The sequence below is a fragment of the Parasteatoda tepidariorum genome, chromosome 7 (genome assembly GCF_043381705.1).
Source record: "Parasteatoda tepidariorum isolate YZ-2023 chromosome 7, CAS_Ptep_4.0, whole genome shotgun sequence".
In the NCBI taxonomy this organism is placed as follows: Eukaryota; Metazoa; Arthropoda; class Arachnida; order Araneae; family Theridiidae; genus Parasteatoda; species Parasteatoda tepidariorum.
Window position 1 is genome coordinate 39,182,208 of NC_092210.1, and position 11,516 is coordinate 39,193,723.

General features: G+C 30.3%; 1 protein-coding gene across 2 annotated transcripts in view; it reads right to left on the reverse strand.

The window, feature by feature from the left end:
* Positions 1-11,501, reverse strand: part of LOC107448577 (macrophage mannose receptor 1) — a 20,804-nt gene extending 9,303 nt beyond the window's left edge. For both annotated transcript variants that reach the window (XM_071183309.1, XM_016063837.3), the window contains exons 1-6: positions 11,437-11,501; positions 8,150-8,236; positions 6,196-6,315; positions 3,677-3,834; positions 2,041-2,152; positions 320-561 (exon numbers count right to left, since the gene is read on the reverse strand). In XM_071183309.1, the coding sequence (XP_071039410.1) occupies positions 320-561; positions 2,041-2,152; positions 3,677-3,834; positions 6,196-6,315; positions 8,150-8,236; positions 11,437-11,479 (762 nt within the window). In that variant the 5' untranslated portion in view covers positions 11,480-11,501. The remainder of the gene's footprint in view (positions 1-319; positions 562-2,040; positions 2,153-3,676; positions 3,835-6,195; positions 6,316-8,149; positions 8,237-11,436) is intronic.
* Between the last annotated feature and the right edge of the window lie 15 nt (positions 11,502-11,516).

Sequence of the window (11,516 nt, forward strand, 5' to 3'; positions counted from 1 at the left end):
TGAAGTTAATACACCTCTCACATTCAGCACTCAACAAACAGCTCTCCCGGTCTTTCACAAGTACAGCAACTAGTGAGATCCGTTCATTGAATTCTATCCCCGATAAAATTCTAGTGGGGGAGTATTGTGGCGTAACTACTACTACGAATATTAAAAACATCAATTCACTGGTATATAAGACATGCTAACTTGATTCAATCACGAGGTACCTTCTGATAGATGAAGGTTGGCATGGTCGATAACTCCGCCCCCACTCTTAAATATGCCAGTCAAGAATACATACTTGAGAATAACACGAAATATGAATTGTAATACATACTTTGGTTTTAATGCCAATCCACATGTCTTCTGTGTAATTTCTCAGTATATATTCAATGAACAGATTAACTGAAAAGTCATTGATAGTCACCAAATGACCATTATGTGTCTCAATGCAGTAATCTTCAGCTTCCTGCCATGGCAGTTTCTTTTCAATTACATGATAGCATGACGTTCTCAATCTCCAGCCTCCAATCCGGGGAGGGCAAAATCTAGCATCTGTATATCTTCTGGCTTGTTTTTCTAAATGAAAATAATAAATTGACAACTTTCTAGTCTTTCTTAAAAGCTGTAAAACTGCATTTCTTAACAAATTTTGATATTTATTGTCTTATAATAAACCTCAATGTTTTTAATACGCGTTTTTGACTTATGTATAACTCCGATTCTTTGAATTTTTAAATCCAAATTGTAACACATAACCTTAGATGTAGAGACTATGTAAACAAAATGTGGAGCAGCGCCGTCTGTAACCTTTGAATGCGCATGCGCTCAATGAACGAGGATGAACAGAATGTAACCATGTGATGATGAGAAAATATCTCATCATCATAACTAAAAATAAAGTTGTTTCTTTTTGTTCATCGAATCATTCAATCAACATCCATCGAATTGAAAACAAAAGGAAACTTTTTGTTCGAAACTATTATACAATTGATTTACATGGTTAGAAATTGAGATGTCCAATCAACGACTCTAAAGTAAATGAGCCTTATCAATCCTCGTCAGTTCATAAGTTATCTGCGTGTTCTGTTCGGTATTGTAACACTGTATTTTATTTTTACTAGTTAAGCTATACAGAAAGATGTCTCATTGCTATTATAAATCAGTTAATGGTAAATTGATGTAAGGTTCAAGTTCAGGTAGTTTTGGTGAAGTTAATTTGGACATTTCTTTATACCAGAAACCCTTTATACAGTACACCCAATGAAAATTGAACTTCAAACCACAATATAGCTAGCTAAATTGTTAGCTAAAGTTTAATCCACATCATATTATCCAACAATGGTGAAACACCTAGCTCCGTTTCATAGGGTTAGATATTCCTTTAATGGTCAACCAGGAATGTCACATAATTTTAAACCGGTCAGAAGTTATGAACAGCGTTTAAACCCTTACCCTTCTCTTCAAATTTCCACATCACAACCAACTAAGGCTCCTCTAATTCAGGGGCTCTACAACCAACGAGAGGGTTTTCAGTCTGCAACAGATTTAACGTGTACCTTGCAAAAGTTCTAAAAAATTCCGATTGACATTAGTGATTAGAAAATCAGTACAACAAACAGACGACGCAAACGATAATTTTAAAACTCTATTTATTTATTTGTTTTGACTGAGATTTTGTTTGAAGAGGTGTTGCAACCGGATACAGAAATTTCTAAAATATAGTTGTTGTTAAAAAAGGTATACTACCCCCAACAGGAAAGTAAATTACGAAATTATAATGAGACCACTGAACAAGCTACAAAATCCGTATAACAATTCTACATACATATGCTACAAAATCTGTGTTAGGTCAGTATTGATACAGACGTGCATTAAGCCAGATTTCCAAAAGAGAGTAGCTCCAGTTTTTGACAAATCGCGGTGTTCGGCTTCCTTAGAATTTTTTGTTGACAGTTTTGCTGTTTCGATCTGTATGTAACACATATGGGGGTTAATTTTAATCAAAAAAATTTCAGCAAAGATTGTCCTAATACTCTACTTAATAAATTCACTTACTTCCCTTTTTCTGGCAAATGAATTCTCTGTCATGGCCACATTCTAAATCGTTCCATTGGCCGGGTTTTCCATTGGCTCTTCCAGAATAAATAATGAATTCCACGCAATCTTCCTAAATGGATGAAATAAATAAATTAAAACGGATGAATCAGTTTTATTAAATTAATCTACTTGTCAAAGAGACTACATTAAATATTGCGAAAATGTTTAAGACGGGAACGAACAAATGATTTATGATTTCCTTTTTTTAGTAGTAGAAGGATTAAATAATTGTAGAGCTCATGTCACAGAGTTTTAGTTAACTTGGCATTTAACCAAATTTATCAAGACAATGTATAGTTAGGTCATTTGACATAATAAAAATTTCCGAATTTTCCTGCTTTAGATTAAATAAATCAAAATAAATGGAAACGAATTTTTTTCCCTCAGGAAATGTATGCTGTTTTCGTAAACACAAGAAAATAAAATATATCTTAATGAGTACGAAGTGTTTCGTGACGTTTAAGTAAAAAACAAACAAAAACATAATCAAATTCTGATGAAAGAATACGTATCGATATTTGTGATAAGAATGTAAATTGTTTTTTAGACACCTAATCTTTCTCGATATTTTTTAACACTCTTATCATATCCGGGGAAACAAATTCTTTGTTGTGATTATACAACTACTTGATCTTACCTAAATCGGGTGGGGAGATTTTAAATCTGAAATTAGCTTTACTCTTGAAGCTACAGATTTTTTTCAGTGTCACATTTTTAGTTTATTATTGTCGAAATGTACAAGTTTCTAAACGTTATATGAAACAGGGGGTCGTGTAACTTTTTCGCCAAACTTCTAGGGGAGTTAGGACACATGCATTGGGTTAAAATTGTACAGTAATCCATGTCGTCGTACGTGGCTATAAAGGGAACTTCCCTATTACTACCTGCTCAGAGGCACACGAAGAAACAGTTTCTAATAGGGAAATGCCCTTAGAAGCGTATGACGACATACTCGAAAATGGGTTTCTATGGACCCCCTACTGTATATAAAGTGTTGAAACTTGTACATTTAAAAACAAAAATATATGAAATGTCATCTAAAAAATACCGTAGTTTGCAATTTAAACTGATTGCTGATTTCAAATCAATGATACGAAAGAATATAAAATCTGTTCGAAAATCTAATGCAACAGAAAATAAAAACAAATTGTTTAACAGTGTTATTTATACCTTTACTATTATTATAAACAAAGAACAAAAGTTTATCTAACGTTGATGAACAAAGTAAATGTTATTGGTTTCAAAAATAAAGAAATAGCTTTTTGCTGCATGTTAGTGTAGTGACTTCATTGCTATCTTTTATATGGATAAATAAAGTTTTTGTTTAATAATCATAAACTGAAATTAAAATATTTAAAAAAAATTCTGAAAGAAAAGCAAAACAATGGTAATTCAAGAAAAAAAAGTATCATACTATCATTTGCAGAAACAAGTTTTTTCAACAATTATTACGGCTCAAAGTTTTCAACTTCTTAAGAGTTTTAGATTTTTTAAGGTTTACTCTCCACTCAGTAAATAACAAAAGAAAAAAAGACTACTTGAACGAATTTCTTCACACGAAGTAAATAGTTAAAAGTAAGAAAAACATTAAAACCTTCTCAAGTCTGGGACCTGACGGCTCATCTGGCTCCCAATTCCAATAATCATAAGGCGTACCATCGTCCCATTTGTATTGAGATTCATTATCTCGGTCATTCAGTCCAATCCACAGTGTTTCTTTTACGTTCATTAGAAGAAAAGCTGTTAAAAAATCTAAAAATATAAATTAAAAACCAGTTTAAAGTTAAATTATTTGAAGCGATTACAATTCATTAAAAGAACGTATTTTAAAATATTACTTTGACTAAATTCTTACGCACTTAGAAATAAAATATTCTTAGTGCAAATAAGCGATTCTAAACCTGTTTAAGATTTTTAAGTCAGTGAATTGAGACTTTATCAATGCCATTGATACTTGAACATAATTCCGAATTTTTTAGATATAGATTTTTTTTGGTATTATTTATATTATTGAGGTACATATTAAAATAATTATTTGAAACTTGAATAGTTTCAGGAATTACAAAAATGGTTGACGATTTTGATAAACAATTAAAAAAGGAGTTCGATATGTGCAGATTGCACTCAAGGATCCACGATTTTTTTTTCTCTTTAAATTCTAAACTTAGTTACAAAGCTCGTCCATATATGGCGCTGCAAATTGTGCGAGATATAAAACAATTGTTTCAAAAATAATTGCAATCTGCCGCAACAATGGTTTAATATGCAGCAAAAGTAGCAAAACACAATGTTTCATAGTTTCTTTCAGCTAGCTGCACAATCTTTTGACAAACTTTTTCACTAAGTTCAAAGTTTCATGAAAAAATTGGTTCTCAAATAAAGCAGCGAAGTGAATATTTCTGTCTCCTTCTATTTTTCCTTAATTAGTTATTTAAAGTCGTCGTTAATTTTTCAGACATCCCATTCTGTTCCACACTATAAACATGTTTTCCTCGGAAACTATACATACCAAAGAAAACATAAATATAGAGAATTATAATAGTCCCTATACTAGTTTTGAAGGTTAATCTAATTTCTGTTTCGTTTTATGAGTTTCTGGTAATAAAATTTGCCGCAATATAGCTTTGGTTTTTCTACATCTTAATTTTTTTCAGACTTTCTAATGATCAGGCATTTTTGATTCTTATTAAAAAATTTAAAATGCGAGATATCTAGAAATTCTGACTTATATTGTAGAAAATTTAATTATTCATAACAGTTTGAAAACGAAGCGAAAATTAAATTATCAGCTTTTAAATTCTCTTTTAAATGCGATGGAAAAACACGATTTCCTAAAAAAAACGAAAAAACGTTCGTTGTAAGTCAACTCAAAATTATTCACTATAATTCATCCAAAAGTTCGAATAAAAGAATTTTTCAATATGTTATTTTAAAAATATTACGTAGCTCCTCCCCGGCTAGCTCCGCTCACCAGCCCCTTTAATTGCTTCTCATTCGTCATTGTTTATTTCTTCTTAAAAGTAAATATTTCTCATTAAAACGTGGAATATTTTTCTTTCAAAGTATACAATTATTGTAGCTTTAACTTTTTTAATCGCAACAGATAGATGATAATAATTATAATAGATAAGATTACAAATAGACGGCATAAATTTGAAAAATTACCTTCTGTACATTGAAACAAAATTAACCTAAGGAATACAGAGAATGAGACTCAAGAAGAAAAAAAATGTGAAGTAATTTTATTCGTTGAAGAGACTTAAAACAATTCAAATAGGAAATGGTGTTTACAGTTGTTAAGTTATTTTTTTTTTAAAAAAACTTCACTATGGATGTTAAGATTTATAGCTGGCAAAATGAAATCTCCCACACTTAAATTTGTAATGACTTTCGAACAAATAGGAGAAGGGTAAAAAAACTATTGTCAAAATTATAATACAAAATGGTCCTATTAGTACATCGAGTTTCGACTCAGTTGTTGCCTTTCAGTGGACATTCGATGAACCAACATGTTCTTTTTATTACAGGTTTAACAGTTAATAATTATCGAACTAAATATTGAATCCTAAATTTCTTTATTCCGCTTTACTCCCTATATGTTTTTCAACACATCTTACACGTAATTTCAAATTTCTAACTGTCGAAAATCTAACGTCGGCAGCATTTACGATTTTTAATTATGGCGAGATATTAAATTAATTTCATACTGTCCTGAAATGTTAATTTGATCTGTTTATGTAAAAAAAAAAAAAAAAATTCTGATCCCAGTTGAAATTTGAAACAAATTTATCTTAAAGCGTGATATTTAAACTTACTGACTAAAATTGTATTAATTCATAACGCTGTCGCATTCAAAATCAGATTTTAAAAAATTGTGCCATGTAATAATTATTTGTTATGGCTGTTAGTTTTATTCATTAGATTAATTTTTTTGAATCTATTAAATCTATTAATCATTTATTTAAATGCTGAAAAAAGCAAAATGAATAATTGTTGAAATCAGGTATCTAAATCATTTTTTTACTCCATAATATTTTATGTTCTTTCAGGTCTCTTGAAAAAAATATTATGAATAAAGTGTAACAAAAAATAATTTTACATCTTGAAACTTACCTAATTGTTCTTTCGAATGTATGGAAGCAAGCTTTCCACCGAGCTCTCTACAACGCTCAGATGCTCTCTCCCAGTTCAACCTCATTTCTTTAGTACCTCCGGTTCTGTAGCACTTATCCTCTTGAAAAAGCAATCATTGAATTATGCCAACAAACACAAAAGAATACAGCAAAAACAGCTTTTAATTCCTCAGAAGTAAAATTTTAACAATGATTTTTCATTGTTTTTCCGTTATTGATCTTAATAATAATAAAATTTTACTTATGTATTTAGAATGATTTTTTAAAACTTATTTAAAGTTGTTATATGCTAATTTCTATGCAAAAGTATTAATATTAAACTTTAAATATTTAAACATGCAGTCTATTTTCAAAAATCTTATTCAGAATGATTACACGGTGGATGGTTATTTAGAAATTATTCTTTCGAATGCTTGATCCAGGAGTTTCTTAGTTTTCTGGATAGAACTCAAAATTAGAAGGTTACATTGTTGAATATTGATAGCCTTTAACCCAAAAGTGGGTCTGCTGCTGAACGTCTGATATAAAATAAAATAAAGCACATGTTGAAAACACGTCACAGCGAAATCAACCGTAAAACGATTAGTTTCTAGTCTCATTGCTGCAATATGAGATGCTGTGCTATGCTTGGTTCCAATTAAGCTTCATTTGAAAGCCATTTCCACCACCGTTTTCCCCAATCTCTTCGAATTGAATAATAATCTTTTCGCAGTTTTTTCTCCGTGACGATGCAGTGACTACTGCCTTTTTAAACCTCTCTAAATCGCATTAATGTTCTATTTCGTAAACGAAAAACGCCATATATAAGTCGAAGCATGAAATTATACCATACAGAGTTTATCCCTATAGTCTATATTAGTTTACACAAAACATTTCGAACTTTCTATAGAAGTGGAATAAATATTATTCATTACTTTTTAAGAACTAGCAATTTGGTGATAACTTGAAATAAAGTGTTCTTTCATACAATATTTTGATTTCTTCAACGTCAAACTCAGAGAGATAGTGCACAGTAGTTTTTACGGTGTAGTAGTGTAGTTACCATAGCAGAAAAGAAAGAATGCAAGAAACGAGAAAAAATAATTGCGGTTTGTTTGAATTCAAAGGAAGTCGTTGAAAGATCCATAGTTAAATAGTTCTTAAAAGCAAGTTTTTAAGTATAAAAATCTTATAATTTTTGTTTTTCATAAAGATGAAGGCCCCTATCTTTACTCAACGGGGCCTCGGGCTGTAGTCCAAGTGACGTCACACCTTGTTTTAATCAAGCCTATGCCTAAATTTTGCCTTGTTTAAAATATCACAGTTTTAATTTGGCAGAAAAATTTACTGAAAAAGTTTAGAGACAATTTGTGCAAGAATGAGATATTAGAAATCAATTAAAATTTCCTCCTTATAATCGTAACTGTTATTGTTAAAATCTTTGCTTTCATTTGCTTGTTATTGAGGATCATACAGTAGTTCCTCACCTATAAGACGTGACGTCATGCCATGTTTTGACTTCAGCATCATGGTTGCCCAAAATGAGGGCAAAGGCCAAGTTTATGATCGGCGGTCATGAATCATACGCAGGTGCAGTAATATATAATAGAAAGGTAGTTAGCCATCATCTTCTTGATAATATTTTTTTTTAACTTGACATTGGATTTTTATTATTTTTTAAAAATATTTTCATTAATCCCTTCATTTTTTTATGATAAAAAATAAATTTATAGAAATCGACGTTAGGGTCAATGTCTGACCCACACGTCAAGGGTTCTCAACCAACAAGTATGTACCAAGTTTCTTCGATTTGTAACTAAAACCACTATGTCGAAAGTAAACTTTAAGATTTTAATATAATGTATTTTACCTGCTTTGGTTCAGTTTGTTCAACGTTCTTTCAATTCGGGATACACACAACATCATGTGGAAAAAAAAATAGTAAAAATCCTTACCAAAAGGAAACCATCCCTTGTCGCACGAAGTCTGTGCTTGTCTCTTTGAAATCACTTTTGAAGAATTTACTGACAGAGCTGCAATATCTAAAAATATCAGTTCAAGATCTTATTGATAAAAATGACTAGTCATTGCTTTTTGTTAATTTGCAATACGATTTTACTATTTTCTTTAGAACATATTTTTCAACACAATATGGAAAAGAACTCAAATAATCACACATAACTAATCATAGAAAAGAATTAGAAGTTTCAACCATACGACATTTCTAATTATTGTCCCAACATTTTTGGTGGACAAAAAATCCGATAGCATGATTCTCAACAAACAGATAATCTATACTGGCATTACATTACTGTAGCAACATTAAATCGCGGAAACTCAGTGTTAAAAACCCTAAGCTCTTATTGTGAATCTTTGTCATTGAGTGGGGTTCAATCCCTGGTATCGGTTTAAAGCCCATCTAGGTTCAAATCAATGGGTACCAGCCAGTGGCGTATCTAGGGTATGGCAAGTATGGCGAATGCCATGGGCGCATTATTTCAAAAAGGCGCAAAATCAATCAACATCAACGATTATTTTTTTAATTAAAAATTTTACTAATTTTTTTTTCAAGTTATGGCAGAATTAAAAAAAGCATCCAACATTTAAACTTTCCTCGAGGGCTCGAAAAGAAGACATCGAGGTCTTTCAAGGAACTCTTTTTATAACTGGGGGAGTGAAATATGAAAGGGAACCGCTAATAATAAAAACAAAGTAGGTGACGAGCGTTAAACAATTTTAACCTCCCACTGTTTTTCATTTTTTTAATAACTTCGTTTGAAAACTTATAGACCACCTCAGTTAGGGATAATAGGAGGGCCAAGGTTTCCAGCGCTTTTACATTACTCGAAAAGCGCGGGAAATCTAAGTTGTTATATTGGATTCAACATTAAAAAAAAATGGNTAAGTATTCATAATCATTCCAAACATTATAATTTACTTTTTGGACCGACAAGAGTACAATGTAGTGAAAAATATGTTAATTTTTTTTTTTAAATGTAACTTTTAAATTTATATTTCAGAAATATATATAGGAATTTCACCTTACTGTTACACTTTTATCAGAGTAATTAGTCTGAAATTATAGTAAAATTTTTCGATTTGTTGGATTAGTTAATATTCTTGACAAACTTATAGTTTATACCTTATCATTTGACATTTTACAATGTTTGAATCACTTTCGAAACTTATCTCCAAAAAGTTCCACGAGGTAATTAGCTAAACTTTTTTGTTGTCGTCTTCTTTGATGTTTCTTCTTTCGAAAGAACCTGCCCCATTTTGCCCGTATTGCAAAGGGGGACTAAATATACCGAAAAATAAAAATTATGTTTTTTTTCCTTCATATTTGTGAGTTTTTTTGTAATTAATTCGCGTTATTTTGTAATATTACTTCGGAAATATAATTTGCTTTTTATTTTTAATATAAAGTTACGAAAATTATTATATTTTTATTGCTATATTTAATTAGTTAAACGTACTATATTATTTTTCTCATTTTTCCTCGCCGTATTTCAGCCGCCATTTTGTTTTTATTTTTGGTATTTTTAGTGTATTTCAAAATTTTAACTATGAATTCAATTTACCTGCACATAAAAAATCCTAAATTTTGAAACAAATTTTATTGAAATACTAATTTTGGCCACGAAATCTTGGATGCTGGCCCATTGTGAGTTGTAAGGGTGACCATCGTACCATTGCTCATAAAATTGTGGAGTCTTAATCTTCATTATCTCTCCTTCCCGCAACAGGCTGTTGCGGGAAGGTTTTACTTTATTAACAATATTAATGCATTTTTCAAAATTTTTATTTTCCTAATAAAGATTGTGCAGTTAAGAGTTTGCAGATTTAAGAGGACGCTATACTGCGGGAGAAATTTATCATTGTAAATTGTCTTTGAACTTCATAAGTAATTTCAAATTTAAAGTATGGAAAGAATGAGTTCAGGTAGACCTAGAGCAAGCCATGAAGTTTCAAATGATGAAAAAAAAATTCAAAATATCAAAATTTAAACATAGTATGAGAGGATCACTTATTATATAATGGGGAAGCTCCCTTCCAAAAATTTGTTTACATTTTGATATTTAAATATTTTTTTAGCCATTGAAACTTCATGGCTTACTCTAGGTTTGCCTGAAAATTTTAAGTTAGTTATGGAGATAAAACAGAATTTGCGATGCAAAGTTTCTCCATTAGTATAGCGTTCGCTTAACGGTGTTTCATATGTGTATCTACAATTAGATATCTTTCGTTTACTTATTGAAAATACCCCTTTCTTCAATCTGATTTTCCATTTTGATAATATGAAAATTAACATAAATCAACACGAACAAAAAAATAAATAAATCGTGGATTCCAGTAGAAAAAGAAATACTCTTTCGAATGATCAAAAACAGTACCACAAAAATATTTAATAACACGCAGAATGTAAAAATTAATAGCAGTAAGGAGAAAACGGCTGGAACTTAAATATCAACTCAATATATAGAATTGCGCTTGAAAAAAATGGAATGAATGGTAAATGAAAAATTTTTTTTCTTCAAATTTTAAAGTCATACATGGAATAGTGTTCTAGAGCGCTTGATGTATGTATATCACGCTCCAAATAATGAAACTAGTCATAATTAATAATAACCGATGATAATAACCACATTTGTTATGCAGCATCCACAAGTCATTGTTAAAGCTTTTATGAAAGTTGGTAATTATTAGTAATGACCGGTTGATAAAATAAATTCTCACCAAATATTAATTTTAATCGACTTATTTGTTGGTTATTAATAATAACCAAATAATCACGTTTATGTCTATTCTCTGAATCCCGAAAAAAAAACTGACCTGATGTTCATTCCATAGACTGAAACTAAGATCATGTTGTAATTTTTATTACTTTTGACAGAATTTATTGGCATTATTAATAGAAATAATCGGTCAAGGGGATAAATTCTCATAACATATATAATTTAAGTGTTATATTTAGTTTTTGTTAATAATCATCGGTTGTTATAAATAATAACTGTTTAATCATATGACTGAAGTATATGCAAAATATGCGTTGTAGAGTTGAAAGGTTTGGGACACATTTGTTAACACTTAAAGGTTTTATTTCTTTTTTCTAAATGTAATCAAATTTATAGCAAATAATAAACTGATGTTCACGAAATGCTTTACAGATTCAAAAACAATTCAATTAAAATTTAAAAGAACTTTCAACATCAGTGTACGCTAATAAATAACATTTGTTTACCTGTTAATATTACTGACAGAAGGTAAAAACATGTAGCTATCATGCTTCGAAATAAAATTTGAAAAGGAAGTAAGGCTTCC